The sequence below is a fragment of the Dama dama genome, chromosome 3 (genome assembly GCF_033118175.1).
Source record: "Dama dama isolate Ldn47 chromosome 3, ASM3311817v1, whole genome shotgun sequence".
Lineage (NCBI taxonomy): Eukaryota > Metazoa > Chordata > Mammalia > Artiodactyla > Cervidae > Dama > Dama dama.
In genome coordinates, this window is record NC_083683.1 from 71,986,542 (window position 1) to 72,010,289 (window position 23,748).

Below are 23,748 nucleotides of genomic sequence, written 5' to 3' on the forward strand. Positions count from 1 at the left end.
TCAAATATAATCAAATATAATCTTATTTTCTGTCCATTTTTTTCTTCTTGTTCATCACTTGATATTATAAGAATGAAGTACAAAGATTATACTCAAAAAGGAAAAAAAAAGCATATGTTGTGAGACACTTTATTTTGGATAAATGTTTGTGTTCTGGGAAGACCCAGAGGAATCGGGTGGAGAGGGAGGTGGGAGGGGGGATCGGGATGGGGAATGCGTGTAAATCTATTGCTGATTCATGTCAATGTATGACAAAACCCACTGAAAAAATTAAAAAAAAAAATGTTTGTGTTCTCAGAGATTTCAAAAGATAAAAAATCAATGGCGATACTAACACCACGAGCATTAATAGCAAGGCCAAGGAGAAAATTATAAATAACCGTGCTATTAAGTGATCTCTACTTCTTTTTAAGTGGGGGCTCAGTCTGTTACATGGATTAGCTACTTCAATTATCTCAGAAATCTTTTGAATCTGGACTTATTTGTATCTCCATTTATATATGAGAAAATTTCAACAAATTAAGTTTCTTACATCTACAATTTTATCACTTTATGGATCCTCACACAATATAGTTTTGTGTTGCCTGTTTTCAACCCTTATAAAAATGGAATTGCACTGTATGTTTTCCTTTGCGTCTTACTTCTTTTGTTCAGTTTTATGCATACAGTTCATTTGTGTTGCTGCTGGTAGCTGTGACTCATTCATTTGCATTATAATATTCCATTGTATGAATCTGCCACCATTTATTCACTCATTCAGTTAGCAGGGATTTATTTTTCATTTTGGAAATGTTATGAAATGTACAGTTCTACTGACACATGCATTCCACAAGTGGAACTGCTGGGTTATTGGGTATGTATTATTTCAACTTTAATAGTAATACTGAGTTGATTTCAAAGTGGTTGAATTGTTTACAATATCCAATTACTCTCTTCTCCATAGCTTCTCTACTTGGACTTCAGATTGTCAATGTTTACCTATCCGATTATGTGAAGTTGAACTAATGTGATCTTGATTTGCTTTTTCCATGATTGTTAGTGTAGGTGAAGAACTTTCTATAGCAATATTTGCCATTTATATTTCTCTTTTTTGAAGTCTTTTTTCCAGTCTCTTGCTCACTTCTTTTTCATTGGGCTACCTGTCTTTTCTCTGTTGATGTGTTGGAATTCTTTATATATTCTGGAGATAAATACATTTTAGATTATATGAGTTGCAGATATCTTACTATTTTTTGCTCTGTTAATGATTTTCATTTGTGAACATATTCTTAATTTTAATTCAGTAAAATTCATCAATTTTTTGTTGTACCTAAGTTAAGAAAAATTTTCCCTAACCCATTGCTATGAAAATATTCTTCTATATAATCTTTAATTTTTTGACTTTCAGGTTTATGTCTATAATTCATTTGAAATTGATTTCATCTGTAATTGATACCCAATTTCACTTTTTCCCATATAGACATCAAATATTCCCAGAGTTGTTTGCTGTTAAGACTGTCCTTTTCCATTTTAGTGATAACTTCATCATAAATTAAGGGTTCACATATATATGAGTCAGTTTCTAAGTTCAGTTATCTTCCATTGGTCTATTTGTCTATTCCTACAACAATAATATGCTGTTTTAATTAACTCAGTCTTCCCTGATAGCTCAGTTGGTAAGGAATCTGCCCAAAATGCCGGAGACCTGGGTTCAATCCTTGGGTTGGGAAGATCCCCTGGAGAAGGGAAAGGCTACCCACTCCAGTATTCTGGCCTAGAGAATTCCATGGACTGGGTTGCAAAGAGATGGACATGACTGAGCAACTTTCACTTTCACTTTTTCACTTTAGAATAATTAGTGATCTCTGATAATTTCATTTTGTTATCCTTCTTTTAGAGTGTGTCATTATTTTTTATGCTTTGTAAATAAGCAAAAATTTTGCCTATCAAATATTACAAAAAAAATCTATGAAATCCTTACTGAGATTGCATTATACCTATAGTAAACTTGTGAAAAGTGGTATCTTTAAGATGTTTTGTTTTCTAGCCCATAAGTACGGGACAGCCATTTATTTGAATCTTTAAAATGCCTACAAATAGAATGTTATATTTTTCTCCAATAAATCTTGCATATATTCATTCATCACTATTTGATTTGTAATGGTGTCTTATTTTAGTTTCATATTCTACTGGTTTGTTTTTGGCATATAGATAACACAACTGATTTTTGTATGTTGATGTTATACACAGTAACTTTAAATTGAAACTAAAGTATAAAATATAATACTATTTTATTGTTGATTTTTAAATATTTATTTCTATTAATCTTATTCTTGAATGTACATCGAGGTATTATAGATCAGAGGCAGATTTCTTATTATTTACCTCTCAGTTCAGTTCAGTTCAGTCACTCAGTCGTGTCCGACTCTTTGCCACCCCATAGACTGCAGCACGCCAGTCCTCCCTGTCCATCACCAACTCCCAGAGTTTACTCAAACCCCTGCCCATTGAGTCGGTGATGCCATCCAACCATCTCATCCTCTGTCATCCCCTTCTCCTCCTGCCTTCAATCTTTTCCAGCATCAAGGTTTTTTCAAATGAGTCAGTTCTTCATCAGGTGGCCAAAATATTGGAGTTTCAGCTTCAACATCAGTCCTTTCAATGAATATTCAGGACTGATCTCCTTTAGGATGGACTGGTTGGAGCTCCTTGCAGTCTGAGGGACTCTCAAGAGTCGTCTCCAACATAACAATTCAAAAACATCAATTCTTCGGTGCTCAGCTTTCTTTTTCTTTTTTTAAAATTTAAATTATTTATTTATTTTACTTTACAACATTGTATTGGTTTTGCCATACATTGACTTGAATCTGCCATGGGTGTACATGTGTTCCCCATCCTGATTCTCCCTCCCAACTCCCTCCCCATCCAATCCCTCTGGGTCATCCCAGTGCACCAGCCCTGAGCATCCTGTTACATGCATTGAACCTGGACTGGCGATTCATTTCACATATGATAATTTACATGTTTCAATGCCACTCTCCCATATCATCCCACCCTCGCCCTCTCCCACAGAGTCCAAAAGACTGTTCAGTGCTCTGTGTCTCTCTTGCTGTCTCGCATACAGCTTTCTTCACAGTCCAACCCTCACATCCATACACGACCACTGGAAAAACCATAGCCTTCACTACACAGACCTTTGTTGGCACAGTAATGTTTCTGCTTTTTAATGTGCTATCCAGGTTGGTCATAACTTTCTTTCCAAGAAGTATGCGTCTTTTAATTTCATGGCTGCAATCACCATCTGCAGTGATTTTGGAGCCCCCCAAAATAAAGTCTGACACTGTTTCCACTGTCTCCCCATCTATTTCCCATGAAGTGATGGCACCAGATGCCATGATCTTAGTTTTCTGAATGTTACACTTTAAGCCAACTTTTTCACTCTTCTCTTTCACTTTCATCCAGAGGCTTTTTAGTTCCTCTTCACTTTCTGCCATAAGGGTGGTGTCATCTGCATATCTGAAGTTATTGATATTTCTCCCGGCCATCTTGATTCCAGCTTGTGCTTCTTCCAGCCCAGAGTTTCTCATGATGTACTCTGCATATAAGTTAAATAAGCAGGGTGACAATATACAGCCTTGATGTACTCCTTTTCCTATTTGGAACCAGTCTGTTGTTCCATGTCCAGTTCTAACTGTTGCTTCCTGACCTGCATACAGGTTTCTCAAGAGGCAGGTCAGGTGGTCTGCTATGCCCATCTCTTTCAGAATTTTCCACAGTTTATTGTGGTCCACACAGTCGAAGGCTTTGGTGTAGTCAATAAAGCAGAAATAGATGTTTTTCTGGAACTCTCTTGCTTTTTCGATGATCCAGTGGATATTGGCAGTTTGATCTCTGGTTCCTCTGCCTTTTCTAAAACCAGCTTGAACATCTGGAAGTTCTCGGTTCACATATTGCTGAAGCCTGGTTTGGAGAATTTTGAGCATTACTTTACTAACGTGTGAGATGAGTGCAACTGTGCAGTAGTTTGAACATTCTTTGGGATTGCCTTTCTTAGGGATTGGAATGAAAACTGACCTTTTCCAGTCCTGTGGCCACTGCTGAGTTTTCCAAATTTGCTGGCATATTGAATAAAGCACTTTCACAGCATCATCTTTCAGGATTTGAAATAGCTCAACTGGAATTCCATCACATCCACTAGCTTTGTTCATAGTGATGCTTTCTAAGGCCCACTTGACTTCACATTCCAGGATGTCTGGCTCTAGGTGAGTCATCACACCATTCTGATTATCTGGGTCATGAAGATCCTTTTTGTACCGTTCTTCTGTGTATTCTTGTCACCTTTTCTTAATATCTTCTGCTTCTGCTAGGTCCATACCATTTCTGTCTTTTATTGAGCCCATTTTTGCATGAAATATTCCCTTGGTATCTCTAATTTTCTTGAAGAGATCTCTAGTCTTTCCCATTCTATTGTTTTCCTCTATTTCTTTGCATTGATCGCTGCGGAAGGCTTTCTTATCTGTCCTGGCTATTCTTTGGAACTCTGCATTCAAATGGGAATATCTTTCCTTTTCTCATTTGCTTTTCACTTCTCTTCATTTCACAGCTATTCGTAAGGCCTCCTCAGACAACCATTTTGCCTTTTTGCATTTCTTTTCCATGGGGATGGTCTTGACCCCTCTCAGTAAATAAATAATGGGGTTTTCCTAGTGTTTCAGACAGTAAAGAATCCTCCTGCAATGCAGAACACTCCAGTTTGATCCCTGGATTGGGGAGATACCCTGGAGAAGAAAATGGCAACCCATTCCAGTATTCTTGCCTGGGAAATCTCATGGACAGAGGAGACTGGCAGGCTACAGTCCCTGGGGTTGCAAAGAGTTGGGACATGCTTGAGTGACTAACATTTTCAACATTTGGTGAGTAGCTGTGTAATCCTCTGATCTTAAGAAAGTGCATCTGATTCAACCTTTATTAGTAAACCTTTATTAGCCCATAGGACAGAGGAACCTGGTGGGCTACAGTCCTTGGGGTCTCAAAGAGTTAGATGTGACTGAGCGACTAACACAAATAAGTAATAAGTATATTAGGTCTCCTCACCCTAAGTCTAGTCACTGCAGTGACCTGATGACAACCAAGTCAGATACCCTGTGTGAGCAATTCTAGACCCACAGGCAATGCATGCGTGCTAAGTCGTTTCAGTTGTGTCTGACTCTGTGTGACCCCATAGACTGTAGCCCGCCAGGCTCCTCTGTTCATGGGATTTTCCAGGCAAGAATACTGGAGTGGGTGCCATGCCCTCCTCCTGGGGAATCTTCCCAACCCAGGGATCGAACTTGCGTCTCCTATATCTCCGGCATTGGCAGGTAGGTTCTTTACCACTAGCGCCACCTGGGAAGCCCATAGGCAGCAGACGAGGAGAAATAATTCTCTGCTTATAAGGAAAAGGAGGCAGCTGTCTGCTCCTTTCCAGAAAGGGTCTTCTCTTTACTCTAGCCGTTTGATAGGGAAATAAAATGTCTCCAGGAGTCAGATAGATCCACGCAGGTCTTAGCTTTTACAATTTAGAGATGGCAGCCAAGTTCCTGAGTTTCCTTCTTCCTTGATGTGTACAATAATTAGGGAAACTATTCTAGTCTTCCTGGAACCTTGGTGTTTAACCTAAAGACAGTCTTTGGCTGTAACCATTTGACTTACTAGGGGAAACAGAAATTTATTATTATCTTTTTGGATCAGAGCAATTAACTAGCCAAATGGCTGTAGGTCTAATTCTTAAGGCAGGAGAAGAGTTGGGAATTGGCATTCTCAACTGCCAATTAGCAATCCCAAGTGCCAGCCAAGAGTTGACATTTTATAGGAACAATAAGAAATCCAGGGAAAATTCATACTCCCACATTTATCTGAATACTCTTCTAGACTCATATATCTGCCTTTCATTCTCTAATGTTTCTTGATGAATGGAACCTTCCTAACTGTAAAATAGTTCAGTTTACCATACTTAAAAAAGTTATTTTTTTAGGCTTTTAAAAAATGATTAATATTTTCTGTTTTTAGTTAAAAAAATATTCTTTAGCCACATGGAACTCTGCTCAATATTCTGTAATAACATAAATGGGGAAAGAATTAGAAAAGATTAGAAAGAAATAGACACATGTATATGTACAACTGGTGGAGAAGGAAATGGCAACCCGCTCCACTAGAGCCGGACATGACTAAGTGGCTGAAACAACAGCAGCATATGTATAACTGCATCACCTGCTGTCCGCCTGAAGCTAACACAGCATTGTCAATCAGCTACACACCAGTGTACAAAAGATTCTTTACCCCAAGATCATGGAAATATTCTTCTAATTTCATCTAGAAGATTTATTAGTTTTCTTTTCACATTTTTAAGATTAGAGTCTGATCATCTCTTAAGAAAAAACATTAAGGTGTTATAATTGATTACCATAATATGTTGTCTTAGAGATACAGTCATCAGTATCAAAGTGGCAAACAAGCACATACTTGACAGAAAGTGTATCCTATAAGGAAATAAATCTGTGCATATGACTTCACAAATAATTTCCCCTTTTGAAGACAGCTTTATTGAGGTATAATTGATATTCACATATTTAGCATATGTGTAAATTACATATTTTCACAGAAATTCACATTATTTAATGTACACAATGAGTTCAGACATATTCATACACTGGTGAAACCGTTGTCACTGCTGTTCCTGGGAGATTTGGGACTCAGCTTAGGACATATCAGTCAGTAAAAGGAGTAGCTGAGCACCATGTAATAGTACATTGATATTGCCTACGTTTCTTGGTTCTGTAAGTAACAGACATATTGTTATAAATATTAACAGTGAATTTCCCCCATGTATTCCTGGAGATAGATTGAGCTAAAAGGATTATCAATACACGTATTAATGGTAGGTACTAAGTGTCACAGAATGAGGTTGTGATTATAAAACCATGGCTAATATACCATTAGAGAAAAATACAATGAATACCAAGGAATTCTTTTACGATTTGTTTTTTTGTACTCAGTAATTATTTAGTTTTTTGAAATTGAATGCAACCCTTTTGATCATGTCTTTGAAAGCTTCTACCACTTGTTTGTTCCTCAGAGTATAAATGAAAGGATTCATTACGGGGGCAACCGAAGTTGTTAGCACTGACACCACCTTATTAATAGCTACCCCTTCTTTTGCATGTGGTTTGATGTAGATGAAAATGCAGGTTCCATAAGTGATAGAAACCACAGTTAAATGGGAAGAACATGTAGAAAAAGCCTTTTTCCTTTGCTGGGCAGAAGGGAATCTGAGAATGGTCCTGATGATGTATATATAGGACATGATTATACACACCAAGGTGAACAGGAGCGTCAACACAGCCAGGACCAAGACGAATTGCTCTAGGAACTCTGTGTCTGAGCAAGTAATCTTCAGGATGGGAGCAGCGTCACAGCCAAAGTGATCTATGACATTAGAGTCACAAAACTCAAGCTCAAAGCCCATGCCAAATGGTGGGATGACGATGATTAGAGCGATCATGTAACAGCCAATGAGGAACTTGATGCAGACCATGTTGTTCATGATGGTTGTGTAATGCAGGGGTTTGCAGATGGCCACATAGCGGTCATAGGACATGGCCGTCAGGAGAAAAAACTCAGTCACACCCAGGATAACAACAAAAAATAATTGAGTGGCACATGCATTGTATGTAACAGTATTGTCTCCAGATGCCATTGTGTAGAGGAATCTGGGAATACAGACGGTTGTGAATGACACTTCCAAGATGGAGAAATTCCGGAGGAAAAAATACATGGGTGTTTTGAGGTGAGGATCTACCAAAGTGAGAGTGATGATGATCAGGTTTCCAACAACACTCAAAAGGTAGGTTAGAAACAAAAAGATGAATAGCAAAATCTGTAGATTTGTGTCATCGGTTAGTCCCACAAGGATGAATGTTGTTATTGCTGTATAATTTTTCATCCCTGATTCCTGACTGTGGTTGTGTCTATGTGTTAAAAAGAAAGAGAGAAATTAGATCAGAGAACTAGACTGTTACATGAGTTAGCAGAGAGATGACATGAAATTCCTAGCTAATGTTAACTTAGTTACATAAGCCAAGGTTTTATTTTATTTACCTGTGAATCAAGAATGCTATTTTATTTACCTGTTAATGAAGAATGCTATTGGAGCAGCAGTTAATTAACCATTATTGCTACTGGATTCCCACTGCTGAGCATTATACTGGATACTAGTCAGAAGGCTCTACTTAAAGATTCTTATTACTATATCAATGTAGTATTAATTCAATAGCAAAGGAATTATTTGGTCAACAACCTAATGGAAAAGAAGCTAGGCTTTCTTATCAGTGTTAATGAACTGAAAAACACTGTCATAAAAATATGCATGGTTTATAATTTCCTGACAATAAAACCTCAAGCTGTGCTGTCATCTTGGTTCTATGGGATACAGGGGTGACTACAGTTAAGGTTGTGAAGTTAAATTTTTTCTCCTCTCCACCTCTGCTTCCTTGCTTGTGATGATAATCCACATTCTCCTCTAAGGTGCCTCACATCTCTCTGCTCTCTTCCCTTTTAAACCGCACAGAAGTATGCTCCTAAGTCTATTCAAAAGATAGAATCAAAGTAATTTTCAAAACCTTACATAAGATCCATTTCTCTGTTTATAATCACTCACTGGAGTTCCATAACCCTTGGAATAAAAGACTCTTTCCTCTGGTTTATAAGATATTTCATGATTTCATTGCTGTGAAATGCTCCTAATTTGTCTCTAGTTTAGCTGTTTGGGTCTTCTGTTCCTTGAAGATGCCAAATTCTTTTCTACTCCCGACTGAAAGGTTGTTGCTGAACCTCAAAAAAGACGCTGGGATTCTTGGCCTCCAGAGGAGAAGAATTCAATCCAGGGCCAGAGACGAGGCTTGATCGCTCAGGGCTTTCATGTAATAAAGTTTTATAAAAGTATAAGGGAGATAGAGAAAGCTTCTGACATAGGCATCAGAAGGGGGCAGAAAGAATACCCCCTGCTAGTGTTAGCAGTGGAGTTGTATATTCTCCAATGAATCAAAAGAATGTCTGGAGGTTGTAAGGACCTCACCAGACCTACTCCCATAATTTACATTTTAAGATAACAGGATTAGCCAGAAGGTTTAATCCAGAGACTCCTCAGGCAGGATTCATTATTGTTATATAATCCTAAGGAATGTAGAGGGGAAAAAAATTTGTCCTTTCTTCCTCCTTGAGAATTCCAGACCCCTCTCTCCTTGGGGTCCCCTAGACTTATCAACCTGCCTAGGAAATGACTCTCTCACAACCTTTTGCAGTTTTCTCTCTTCTAGAAATGCTCTGTTCACACTCTGGATCTTATTTTTCAGGTGCCAACTTAAACATAATCCCCTCAAAGATGCATCTCTGAGGATCCTATCTGTATTGTTTCTACCTCCAATGTTGTGAGCACACTCTCTGTTTATTTCTTTTATTATCCATTTACTTTTTACTTTCATCCTCTACTTGATAGCAAGTTCCATGAGAGCACAGATGGATTTATTTTGTAAACCACTGTAAACCCAGGGCTAGATTTTTTCCTGGCACTAGCAGATACCGATACAAGTTTACTGAGTGAATGAGGCTGGGCATTTTGTCCTCGATAACTGATAGACTAGTTTCGTTTAAAGTGTAACTGAAAAGTTACATTGTTCACTTATATTTTAGGTTTTAATCTTCACTTAAGGATCTCAGTGTATTGAGGCAATTCTAGAAATCAGAAAGATAAATGATCAATTTTAGTCATCATCTCCCATAATTACACTAAACTACGTCATCTGTACCTAAGATTGAATAAGAATTAATCTTTTAAAGCTACTTGGGGTTAAGAGTGGTGTCTTGAAGGAAGGATTGCAGAGGGAAGGAGGTGGCCTGGTGGTAAGGTTTTCACTTTGTTCATCTCTTTGCCTCATTTTCTCAGCAGGAACTTGGCTGGGGAGAATTGTCACCCAGTCCTAGGTCTCCTCTGAGAGAGCCCAGCTGGGTTAATTATAAGACATAGGAATGGGACTTCTCTGGTGGTCCAGCAGGAGGATATGGGGCTTCCCTGGTGGCCAAGATAGGGTATATGGGTTCGAACCCTGGTTCGGGAAGTAAGATCCCACATGCTGCAGGTCAACTAAGCCCGTGAACCACAGCTACTCAGCCTGCACCCTAGAGCCCGCAAGCCACAGCTGCTGAAGCCCACAGGCTCTCCAGCCTCTTCTCCACAACCAAGAGAAGCCACCATGAGAAACCCTCAACTAGAAACCACAACTAGAGAATGGGCTCCGCTCAGTGCAACCAGAGAAAGCCCACCCGCAGCAGTGAAGACCCGGAGAAGCTTAAAAACAGAGAGATGGGGGCCAAGAGTGGAAGTTCTGGAATAAAATAGATACCAGGGCTTGATAATGGGTTCACACATGGTCATGAAACTTTGGAAAGTTCAGCAATGGGCTCTGTTTCCTGGTCTGTGACATGCAAATAATAATTGTATGTTTTTCCTGGGTTAGTGTAAAGATTAAATACATTAACTCTTCTAGGCTCTTAGCATCCTGCCTGGCATAGAGCAGATACCAAATACGTTCTATTCATTCTGTTTCTTCTTCCCGGACCTACTGCCTCTCTGTGTTCACATACTGTCTCATAGGTTTCCCCACCTTATCCCTAGATTTACCTCTCACCTCTTACTGTATTCTGTATACATATTTTAAGTTTGCTGCTATCTTTGAGGTTAAATACAAAATTATAAGGTCCTCTTAAGTTCCACAAATGTAATATTCATTGATAAGTCTGTTTACATGGAAGTAATTCAACTATCTACGGTGTAACATGTGACTTATTCTCTCTGAATCTCATATATTCATCATCTACACTCTTTATACTTTCTAATGTGATTTCCTGCCCAAGTCTCTTAATTCAAGCATTGTTCCTTGGGATATTCACTTCCTTTCAGTAACTGCAGCTTTCATGTTCTCTCCTTGTCCTAGGGTCCTCTTGTTTCATCTCATTGTACTTGAGAACTCCCCAGAAATTCCCCCCACTAATTTATAAGAAATCTCTTTTATGACCTCTACATGTTGCCTTATCTCTTTCTCTTTGAACTATTGCAAAGGAACAAGAGAGAAGAAAAAAAACCTTAGTCAAATGGACACCAGGTTACAGTAAATGAAACAGTCAAGGACTTAAGAGGGCTACATAAATTGAGATACACACACACACAAAAAATTGAGATACAAATCACCTTAATAATTATTTTAGCCAACCCTCTAATTTTAAAGATAGAAATCAGAGGGTCAGCAGTCACCAGGCTCACTAGGAGCAAAGTCTAAGGAAGAATCTAAGTTTTCTAAATCTGATTTCTATGCTTTTTTTTCACTGTGCCAAAATTAGGAGAGAATTTCAGGGTTTTTTTGGTTTCCCTGATTTCCACTCACCCCTTAGGAAGTTCGCCACTTCTAATGTGTGTGTGTGTGTGTATGGGTGTGTGTTTTAATCTTCCAAGGGTACTCAGTCCATTCTAACTGATTCCTCAGTCTCTATATTACTTCAGGGAACACTTACTGTCAGTGCTGTAGGAAGAAATAAATTCACCTAGGGTTTTAGAAGCTGGTAACCATATTTATGTTACTCACTCCAGGCATATTTATGTTTTTAATTGAAGAATAAACTTCTCATGAGGAAATTCCTGGGATAAGAATAGGCTTTTAATGGAGATATCAGCATAGAGAATCCCCTTTTCATTTTATTCAATTTAATTTACAAAATTCTTCAAGGAAGGTAATATTTATAAGGCAGGTACTAAATGTTAATAATTATGTTAAACATTTAGAGTACATCATTTAATTCTCAAAACAGCTCTCTGAGGCTGGTTGTAATTTAATCTTCATTTTATAATTGAGGAAATCACAGTCCAGAAATATTTAGAATTGTGCCCAAGGTCAATGACTTAGGATTTGGTAAAGCAGGAATATTAACCATCTGTCTATATGACCCAGCTCATAACCACTCTAAAACACTGCCTTCTCAACTATTTATTTGACTGATTTATTTCTGCTCTTTATCTTTTGAGAAACAGAAAATGACCAACATCTTCTCTGTGACGCTATCTGTCAAGTAACTTTCAGGGAATGAAATAAATCAATGCCCAGGGTGTATTTATTTCTGAGCTAAGGGTTATAGTAGAGTGATAGATGATCTTCAACAGCAATAATTCATTACATTTGTAGGCTTTCCCTGGTGGCTCGGACAGTAAAAGAATCTGCTTGCCATGCAGGAGATGCTGGTTCGATTCCTGGGTCAGGAAGATCCCTGGGTCAAGAAGATACCCTGGAGAAGGAAATGACAACCCACTCCAGTATTCTTGCCTTGGAAATCCCATGGACAGAGGAGCCTGGTGGGCTACACAGTCCATGGGGTCGCAAAGAATCAGACAGAGTGAGCAACTAATGCACACATTTGTAGCAAATGGAATGTTTCCCATTTGCAGTCACTGTCTCTAGGGCCTCTGGCTTCTCTCATCACTGGGATGGAACAAGATCTTCCCAGGAGATCTCAATTAGTTTGGAACATGAATGTTTTTTCTTGGATGTTTCCACCTATTTCCCATAATGATCTTCAGGCGAGTTTCCCCTGAGACTAGGGAAATGTGGCTTTTCCCTTCTCACTGGGGGTGCAGCATCCATTTCCAGTGTGTGCTCAGATCTCACTTCAGAGTCCAATGTCTTGCATTGATGGACAGGGGTCTGTCTTGGGTGTGTAATAAATGGTTGGTCAATATACTGCTTCTATCTCAGGTGCTGTGGAACCACCCAGGGAGTGGCCACGCCTGACCAGATGTTAAAGCTGAGTAGCATTCCTATTACCCTCCTTGTCTTCTGATCTGGATTCCCAGTGCCCACACATGGGGTCCACCAAGCTCTCCTCAACCTGGGATAAGCCCTGTGAGCCCACAATGTTCTAACTTCTCTCTTTGCAAATGTCTGTTATTATCTTAGTCTCACCTGGAACATATTGGGTAAACTCATGCAGAATAACATACAAAAGTTCATTGATATATTGTGGCATCTTATTGATAGCGCCTGGAGGAGGAAATTGCAACCCACTCCAGAATTCTTGCCTGGAGAATTCCATGGACAGAGGAGCTTGGCAGGCTACAGTCCAGGGGGTCACAGAGTCGGACACGACTGAGTGACTAACACACACTTATTAACAGCACAATGTTTTACCCTCTCAAGTATATCTTATGGTACTGCTCATTAAATACAGGGAATTATCTCTAATGGTAGATATGCAAGCTTTTGAGCAAAATAGAAACATTAGGGAGATATTTTTGCTGGATTAAGAGAAAAGGAAGTCTTAGGGTCTCACACATGGGAGACTATATTCTTCTCCTAAAAATTTACTGTCCTAGCCTTCAAACTTCTCCAGAGGACACCTTTCTGAAGTCTTATTAGAATTCAAATGTCACATGTCAGAGAATAGAATAACATTGGATATAACTATTGATTTCTATTGTTAAACACTGTTCTTTACTCTTCTGGACCTGGGTTTTGAAACACCTAGGTCAAAGCTTTCTGTCTTGTAACTTTGAACCAAGTAAATCATACTCACCTTTCAGATAGCTGCTCATGGCTTCTGTGCAATTTAACCACAAAGATCCTTAGGGTGACTCAGAACTGAGAAGACTTTGTTAGCTGATGGTGTGTCCTACAATATTTTTCACACACTCACACACTTGCATTCACTGGCAAGTGTGTGAGTGAGCAGAGATCTCTTAGGGTCCCATTGCCCACAATTTCCCAGGGAGTTTTCTCAGATGTCCTTTTACCTTCTACAGTCTTATAAGGAAACCAAATGAAGGATATTTTCTGACTTAATTCTAGGAAAAATGCTCATATGTTCTGTATAGTTAAAAGAATTAAAGACTCTTGTCGTTGGTGAGAAACTCTTTTTGGTTTGGGCAAACTGATATCTTGACCTCTGTACAGAGAGCACTCTCTGCAAATTATGTATTAACAAGAATGGTATAAGTTATATCTGGTCCTCAACAGGTTAGCAGGGATCATCTGATTAAACAATTCAACGCCTTGGGACCATAGGTTCAAAAGTCACTAATTAACCTATTTTGTAATTAACTTTGGGTGGAAAAAATACTGTTCTCAATAGGAACTATGTCCTTGGAGAAAGGAAGATGTAACGATAGAATCAGAAATAGGTCAGGTGCAAAACAGTAAGTGTTTGTTGTTGATGAAACATAAGTGTGGTTTCTTTTCACCATTTTTTTCATTGTTTAAGGAATTCTGCTGAGTTCAGGGAAGAAGCTCTCGGGAATGCAAAGTTGCTGCTCTTGGTGAAACCACACCTTCTTCTATTGCAGGAGAATTAGCTCTTCTCTTGATTTTGGGCACCCATTCATCTCACGTGTGTTTTGCCCAATTACACAACTCATTATTACAAGTACTTAGGAGATTGCACACTCATGATTCTAGAGTAAAGCAACATACCTCACTATCAGAAGGTTTTATTTTTTTGTAAGTAACATGGGTAGGAAAGAGCAAAACTAATGATTTCAGGTCCACTTGGACACTCCACAATTCACTTTCATTCATAACTCACTAAGAGTTATCAAGAATGCATTTTGAATTTTATCAATTTTAGAAACATCTAGTAAATTAGACTCAATGGACATGAATTTGAACAAACTCTGGGAGATGGTGAAGGACAGGGGAGCCTGTCATCCTGTAGTCCACGGGGTCATAAAGAGTCGGACACAACTTAGCAACTGAACAGCAACAAAATTCAGTCAGTTCAGTTGCTCAGTTGTGTCCGACTCTTTGCGACCCCGTGGACTGCAGCACACCAGGCTTCCCTATCCGTCACCAACTCCCAGAGCCTGCTCAAACTCATGTCCACTGAGTTGGTGATGCCATCCAACCATCTCCCTCTGTCGTCCCCTTCTCCTCCTGCCTTCAATCTTGCCCAGCATCAGGGTCTTTTCCAGTGAGTCAGTTCTTTGCATCAGGTGGCCAAAGTATTGGAGCTTCAGCTTCAGCCTCAGTCCTTCCAATGAATATTCAAGATTGATTTACTTTAGGGTTGACTGGTTGAATCTCCTTGCAGTTCAAGGGACTCTCAAGAATATTCTCCAACATCATAGTTCAAAAGCATCAATTCTTTGGCGCTCAGCCTTCTTTATGGTCCAACGCTCACATCCATACATGACAACTGGAAAAACCAAAACTATTGATTAATTTCCTTAAATTTTATAGGACCATTTAAGCTTTTTATTTTTTCAGATCATTTTAAAAAGAAGTAGTTCATTTTACTAAGATTTACATTTACTGATATAATATTTTTAAGGCACTTTTATCTTTGCTACCTAAGTTTTATCTATCAAAGTCTCTCCATTCTGATCCTGTCTTTATATCTTATCTTTATATTTTAATATATTTGCTTAGAGTTTTAAAAAATTCCATTAAAGTTGAAAGTTTAACTTGGGTCATCTTTCCCAAATATGTGCATTTAAGTTTAAAAATACCCTTCAAATCTGGCTACTGATACAGGATCACCAGTGACATTTAAATTTCAAATAAACAGAAATATTTCTTTAAAAAAATGCCTCAAATGAACACTTTCAGTGCATGATACATGCTTGAATGTGTCATATTGGTATTCAGTTTTATGATAGATACATTCAATATAAACTTATATTTTAAATTGTATGAATTACGAATGAACTTGCATGAATAATGATATGAATTAAATACAGATGTGGATAAAATGTAAATATAAGATTTTAATATTAATGAAATATAAATGTATTTTATATAGCATATATAAGTTCATCTTTTGATGGAATATATTGTATAAGTTGTATTCATATATAGTACTGTTATATATTTACATGATGAATACTCATATCATTATATGAGCTTTTAAAGCTTTGTAACAGCAGAATGTATAAACAGATATTCAGTGAAAGCTCATTTTCATCGCCTTATCCTTATATGCTTGGTTACCTATCCATATATTTCCGCTATTTTTCTAGTGTTTTAATGCATTTTTAGGCATATGTATAATTAGATGATGTTTTCATCTTTTTCTAAACAGAAAGGATGTATGCCCTGTTTTGCATCTTTCTTACTTAAATATATAGCATAATGGAAAATTTTCTATGCCAATACACAAAGAGCTTACTTTATTTTTTTTAATAAATGTAAGGTATTCTACAGAATGGAACTTCTGTTGAATAGGGCAGTCTTCTGTTGAAAAACATTGCACTTAATGCCTTTTGCTATTACAAGAAATGCTGAAAAGAATGACTTTAAATGAATATTGCTTCACAGATTTATTCACATACCACAAATTGGGAGAAAATATTTGATTTTCAAATATCAAATATCTGATAAAGGACTTGGATCAAAATATACAAAGAGTTCTTACAACTCAGTAAGAAGACAAGCAACCTGGAACTTCCTTATCAGTCCAGTTGTTAAAACTTCAGGTTTCTCATGCAGGGGGCATGGGTTCAATACCTGGTGGGGGAACTGAGAACCATGCATGCCATGTAGTGCAATAAAAATTAAAAAAAAAAAAAGACAAGCAACCCAATTAAAAATGGGCAAATTATTCAAATAGAAATTTCACCAAAGAAAATATACAAACAGATGATAAACATAGGAAAAGACACTCAATATCATTCATCACTAGGGAAATGCCAATTAAACCCATAATGTGGTGCCATTACACATTCATGAGAATGGCCATAATAAAAAGAGTTAAAATTCAAGTGTTGGTGAATATGTGATGAAACTGGACCCTTTACATATTGCTGGTGGGACTAACACGGCACAGATTTAGGAAACAGCTCTGTAGATACCATACAACTCAACAACTCCACTTTAGGTACAAAAGAATGAAAACATATGTCTCACAATGACATGGAAACATCCCAAATGTTCATCAGCTGGTGAAGGAAGCAATGAATGTAATATATCCATGGATGGAATACTATTTGCTGTAAAAAGGAGTAAGCTCCTAATAACTGCTACAACATGAGTGAACCTCAAACACATTATGCCTAATAGAAGAAGTTAGACACAAATACATATATGTTTCCATTTGTATGAAAGGTCCAGAAAAAGCAAATTTATAGAGAAGGAAAATAGATCAGTGTTCCTACTGGAGGTGAGGGGGTGAAAGTGGTGACTGACTGCCGATGGTCATCAGAAAAATACTTGGGGTGATGGAAATGTTCTAGAGTGGATTGTGGTGGTGGTTGGACAGCTCTGTTAACGTGCTTGAGTGTGTTCAATGGTACAATCAAAACTTGTGAATTTTATAATAGTTGTTACATCTCAATAAAACTGTTGAAATAATAAGAAGTTGTTTTACACTTTGATCTTTTAAGTTCACTAATCTTAGTTCTTTGAAATGGATGCAACCCTTTTGATCCTGTCTTTGAAAGCTTGTACCACTTGTTTGCTCCTCAGAGTATAAATGAAAGGATTCATTACGGGGCAACTGAAGTTGTTAGCACTGACGCCACCTTATTCACAGCAACTGCTTCTTTTACATGTGGTTTGATGTAGATGAAAGTGCAGGTTCCATAGGTGATAGAAACCACAGTTAAATGGGAAGAACATGTAGAAAAAGCCTTTTTCCTTTGCTGGGCAGGAGGGAATCTGAGAATGGTTCTGATGATGTATATATAGGACATGATTATACACACCAAGGTGAACAGGAGCGTCAACACAGTCAGGACCAAGAAGAATTGCTCTAGGAACTCTGTGCCTGAGCAAGTAATCTTCAGGATGGGAGCAGCGTCACAGCCAAAGTGACATTAGAGTCACAAAACTCAAGCTCAAAGCCCATGCCAAATGGTGGGATAATGATGACTAGAGCAATCATGTAACAGCCAATGAGGAACTTGATGCAGACCATGTTGTTCATGATGGTTGTGTAATGCAGGGGTTTGCAGATGGCCACATAGTGGTCATAGAACATGGCCATCAGGAGGAAAAACTCAGTCACACCCAGGACAATAAGAAAAAATAATTGAGTGGCACAAAGATTATAGGTAACTGTATTGTTCCCAGAGGCAAGCATATACAGATATCTGGGAATACAGACAGTGGTAAAAGAGACTTTAGAATGAAGAAATTCTGGAGAAAGAAATACATAGGTATTTTAAGGCAAGAATCTGTAAAGGTGAGGGTGATGATTGTCAGGTTCCCAATCACACTTAGCAGATAGGTGATGAACAAAAAGATAAAAAGCAAAACCTGTAAATTTGGGTCATCTGTCAGTCCCACCAGGATGAATGTTGTTAACACGGTGTAATTTTTCATCACTGACCTCTGATGTCTGCATCTTCTGTTGGTTAAAAATAAGGTAGAAATTGGAGATGAGTTGGGTTCAAATGGCTTAGAAATGAGAGTAGAACAAGAATGCCAGGCAAGACAGTATAATTTTATTTGATAGCATGATTGTATCAGTGATTCATGCTCCTCCAAGATTCATACAATAGTGTGGCCAAAAGCTGAATTAAACATTCTGATCATTGTACTTATAAGTCTGCAGTACAAGACTCCCAGATTAAAGCCCTCTAGAAAATGAACCTCCTTCAGATGACATCAGTCATGTAGAAAAGGAAAAATAAAGGCAAAAACATTATTTATCATAAATACTATAACCAGAGAGGCAGCACAACACATTGGCTTGGGGCATGGACTCTGGAGCTTGATTTTCTGGGCTCAAATTATCATTATTTAGCACATGACTTTAGGCAAACTATTAATCTCTGGGTACCATTTTCTTCATACGGAAGAATTATTCCATGGAGAATAACTGAATTTATTGCATAGTGTTGCTAAAGGAATAAATGAGTCATATGTTTAAACTACTTAGAAAATTATCTGAAATGTAATCAACACCATATATGATTATGTTATTATTATTATTATTATATACAAGACTTAGACCTCCCTGGTGGTGCAGATGGTAAAGCGTCTGCCTACAATGTGGGAGACCCAGGTTCGATCCCTGGGTTGGGAAGATCCCCTGGAGAAGGAAATGGCAACCCATTCCAGTGCTCTTGCCTGGAAAATCCCATGGATGGAGGAGCATGGTAGGCTACAGTCCATGGGGTCGCAAAGAGTTGGACACGACTGAGTGACTTCACTTTCTCTACAAGACTTCAGAATGATTGCCAATAATCCTTCTGGTCATAAATACTGGGTATCTTCTTTCAGTGGAATGTAAACAGAGTTGACTATAATGAAAGGTGGGATGTTCCTAAAGCTTTTTCTATCACTCTCTGTCTTTTCTGAATTCTACAGCCAAACATGCTCATTTATCAATTGTCAAAAAAAAAAAAAAAAACAAGATCGCTTTTCTATTCTCTTTACTTTCAAAACTAGAAAAACCAAACACGGCGTCTCCTGTGCATCAACCAGGTGCCCTTTCAAGCTGACACATTGAGCTATGTCATTTCCTGCTTTCAGTTCCTTTCATGATTTCCTTCTGAACTTGGAATTAAAGCGGAATTCTCACTTTGGCCTGAAAATTCCCACGTGACCTGGCTCCCTTATCTCTCTCCAACCTCAGTTTTTCTTCTCTTTCTCTCACTCGGCAGGTCCCACTTAGCGTGCCCTTTTTCAGTTCCTCCAGCTTCAGAGAGGAGGTCCTATGCTCTCCTAAACAAACCTGCGATCTCGGGGTTTTCAGAACATCACTGTTTACCTTATGGCACACCTTTGCTATTTGCAATTAAACTTCTTTTAAACTTCTTCATCTTTATTCTCTTACCCCACTGCAAGACCCACAGGAACACAGATCATGTTTGTTTTGCTCACTATTCTCAGTGGATTGCCTTGCAACGTGTCTGGCACTCAGGAAGAGTTAAGTAAACATTTTTCAAATCAATAAGAAGGACCAAGCATTTTATACATGGAAATAAGTTGGCTGATTTCCCTTTAACTGAAACATCATTCATCTATTTCCGTATAGTCTTACTTACCTCCCATAATGTCTCGAAGCTTATTGAAGCTATTTTTGGCATCAAGGGTAAAGAGATCACTTTTACCCGAGTCCCCTCAACTGACGTGGGTGCATGCTCGCTCAGCCGCTAAGTCTTGTCAGACTCTTTGGGACCCCATGGATTGTAGCCCTCCAGGCTCCTCTGTCCATGGGATTTTTCAGGCAAGAATACTGAACTGGTTGCCATTTCCTCCTGGAAGGGATCTCCCCTACCCAGGGATTGAACCTCTCCCGTGGCTCCTGCATTGGCAGGCGAATTCTTTACCACTGCGCCACCTGGGAAGCCCTTCTCCTCAACTGACACCAGGTGTCTTTGCCTTGGCCCAAGAGTAAATCAGACAAAAGTTTTTACATTATTATGGATTAATGTGCAGAAATGCTTTTTGGAAATGAGCCGCTACAAGACTGAATTCTGTTCCAGCCCTTGAGTCTACCCCCATTCCTAATTCTTCTCTAGAAGTTTGGTTGAGACTTCAGGAAAGGTAATTCTTGAATAGGCAGAGTTCAGTTACCTGGGTCATTTTGTAAATGGTGATGGTGAAGGACTGGGGTATTGGAATCATTCAGGTTAGGGTCATGATCTGGGTAATGAGCCAAATAGTGGATCTGCTGCCCTCTGCTTTCTTTATTTCATCAACCAAAAAGTGTAGATATTAATATCATGTGCCTCATTGAATTATGGTGAGAATTAAGTGAGATTAAACCCAAGGTTCTTAGTGTAGTTTTAGGGACAGCATTAATACTAAGTAAAGGCTGAGTGTTTTTGCTCTTCTTTTCCCCTAGAAAGGAGTTGCGTGTGTGAAGTGCTTTCTCTCTTTGGTTTTGTTTATTTTTGGCCACGCTGTGTCTCCATTGCAGCCTGCAGGCTTCTCTCCGTGTGGAACACGGGCTCTGGAATCCACAGGCTCACCAGTTGGTGGCTCGCAGGCCTCTCTAGCTGTGGCATGCAGGCTTAGTTGCCCTGTGGCATGTGGGATCTTGGGCTTCTATGGTGGGTCAGTGGTAAAGAATCCACCTGCCAATGCAGGAGACCTGGGTTCGATCCCTGAATTAGGAAGATCCCCTCCTGGAGAAGGAAATGGCAACTCACTCCAGTACAATCTTCTTGCCCGGGAAACCCGATGGATAGAGGAACCTGGCGAGTTGCAAAAGAGTCAGACGTGACTTAGCAACTAGACAACAACGTGTGGGCTCTTTGTTCCTTTCCTATGGGCTGAACCTGCATTCCCTGCATTAGAAGGAAGTTCTCAACCACTGGACCACCAGGGAAGTCTCCTACTTTCCCTCTTTGGTTAAGTGAAGTTTGGTACCCTTTCCATCCTTTCCTTCACTGTGATCATAGTTCTATCCTCCTTAATTTACTTCCCAGACTTCCATAAACTTTTCTATCCACTTTTATTTTGAGGACTTCTGGAATCTCACAAGTAGTGCTTTCTTGGAAAGTCTAATCATTAGTAGAACTCTTCATATATGTAGCACACAGTATGATCTCTTCTTTCCAAGAGAGAAAGATGTACTTAGGTTTGTAATTTACTGTTTGCAGCCTATTATATTGACCATATTTCTTAATCCATCCACCTCTTTTTGAGCTCACTCCCCAACTGCACATAACTTTGTTATCTTCTGGACTTGTCCTGGTACCCTGACCTTTCAAAACCTTCTGTCAAATCAGAATATCTCATTCAGACTGTGCTGCAAACCTAGCTGTCTCTTCCACACAGTTATTTATTTCCTTTTATCTCTTTGTTTATTAAAAAAAGGGCTCAAACTTGATGATACCAGTCCCCTTTATATAAAATTTTTATTTATAAATTATGAACAGATTGATACAATTTTAAATGCAGCTGATACTGCCAACCATTTTGTTCAGTCCTCTAATTTTGACGTTGAGAACAAATGTTTGGAAGTATATGTATAACTGGCTCATAACTGGCAGGAAAATAAATTTGTCTCCTGAATCTTAATTATATATTTTCTCTCCTATAAAAGTGTGCAGAAAAAAGTTTTAGGAATCTGTTTTGTGATATTCAGATTTTTCTAACTCTAAAGTGTTCTCTAGCTTCCAACAATTACTAGGTCACCTATTTCTGTTTATTGGTCTCTAAAATTCTCTGGAAAACTTAAGTGAATTACTTATTATGTGAAAGGTTAACCACTCAGTGAGGGTGTCTTCTTATTCAGAAAACTTGTTTCTAATAGTTTTCTTGTTGTAGAGTTAGAAAATGGTTCAATATTAAATTTTCAAAAACTTCATTAAGTTTTTAAAAAACTCAAAATACTTTGAACTATTGATTCTAGAGATATTTTGTTTTAATTGGAAAGTACATTTCTGATAATAAATTTCAATCATAGAAAAGATGCTTGTGGATAAGGAAGTCTATTTTTCTTCCTTCAAATTAACTTTCAAATTTTATTAGGCTAATAGCTCACTTTTCTTAAACTAGGTGCCAGATATAGTGTTAAACACATTACATAGTTTATCTCAACTAATGCAGCAACTCTCTGCAGTCTGCAGCATTGTAATTCACACTTTGAAGATGAGGAGTAAGTATTGTTGTTTAGTTGCTAAGTTGTGTCTGACTCTTTGCCACCTATGAACTATAGTCTGCCAGGCTCCTCTGTCCACGGAATTTCCCAGGCAACAATAATGGAGTGGGTTACCGTTTCTTTCTCCAAGAGATCTTCCCGACCCAGGAATTGACCCTGTGTCTCTTGCATTGGCAGGTGGGACTCTTTACTGGTGAGCCTTGAACAAAGCCCCTCATAAGTATTAGGGGACCTAAAATATCCATCTAGATTACCATCCATTAAGGGTATGGTAAAGTGGGGATATGCAGACAAACAATTTGATTCCAGAGATTCAGTTCTTAAACATTTAAGAATACTGCCATTGAAACTTCCTTTCACTTTACCTGTGTATAAGATTTTCATCATTGGGCAAATGGGAGGACATGGATAACTGACTTCTCCATGCTCTCATTTCCCCTGTTTTTTTGAGTAGAGAATCAATCTTTTGTATGATGCCACCTCTGCCTATTTGACCAAAGTAAATGTCAGTTAACTAATTGTACCTGTATGGATGTGAGAGTTGGACGGTGAAGAAAGCTGAGTGCTGAAGAATTGATGCTTTTGAACTGTGGTGTTGGAGAAGACTCTTGCGAGTCCCTTGGACTGCAAGGAGATCCAACCAGTCCATCCTAAAGGAGATCAGTCCTGGGTGTTCATTGGAAGGACTGATGCTGAAGTTGAAGTTCCAATACTTTGGCCACCTCATGCGAATAGTCGATTCATTGGAAAAGACCCTGACGCTGGGAGGGATTGAGGGCAGGAAGATAAGGGGACGACAGGATGAGATGGCTGGATGGCATCATTGACTCGACGGACATGGCTTTGGGTAGACTCCGGGAGTTGGTGATGGACCACGAGACCTGGCGTGCTGCGGTTCATGGGGTCACAAAGAGTCGGACGCGACTGAGCGACTGAACTGAACTGAATTGTATCTGAATTAGGACAGTAGTAGGCAGACAATTGCTCTTTAGAAACTATGATTAATCACACTGTAGCTATTCAAATGTTTCCCATCTGTACTCTGTCTCCAGGGCTCCTGATTTTTCCCTTTACTTATATATTTTGGCCTCCTGATGCAAACAGCTGACTCATTTGAAAAGACCCTGATGCTGGGAAAGATTG

General features: G+C 38.7%; 1 protein-coding gene and 1 pseudogene across 1 annotated transcript; both read right to left on the reverse strand.

The window, feature by feature from the left end:
• Positions 1-7,009: 7,009 nt before the first annotated feature.
• LOC133043468 (olfactory receptor 6C2-like) lies at positions 7,010-7,960 on the reverse strand. Its single transcript, XM_061124345.1, has one exon. It carries the CDS (start codon positions 7,958-7,960, stop codon positions 7,010-7,012), a length of 951 nt encoding a protein of 316 aa, XP_060980328.1.
• Positions 7,961-17,438: 9,478 nt separating this feature from the next.
• On the reverse strand, positions 17,439-18,368 carry LOC133042712 (olfactory receptor 6C2-like; annotated as a pseudogene).
• Positions 18,369-23,748: the final 5,380 nt, after the last annotated feature.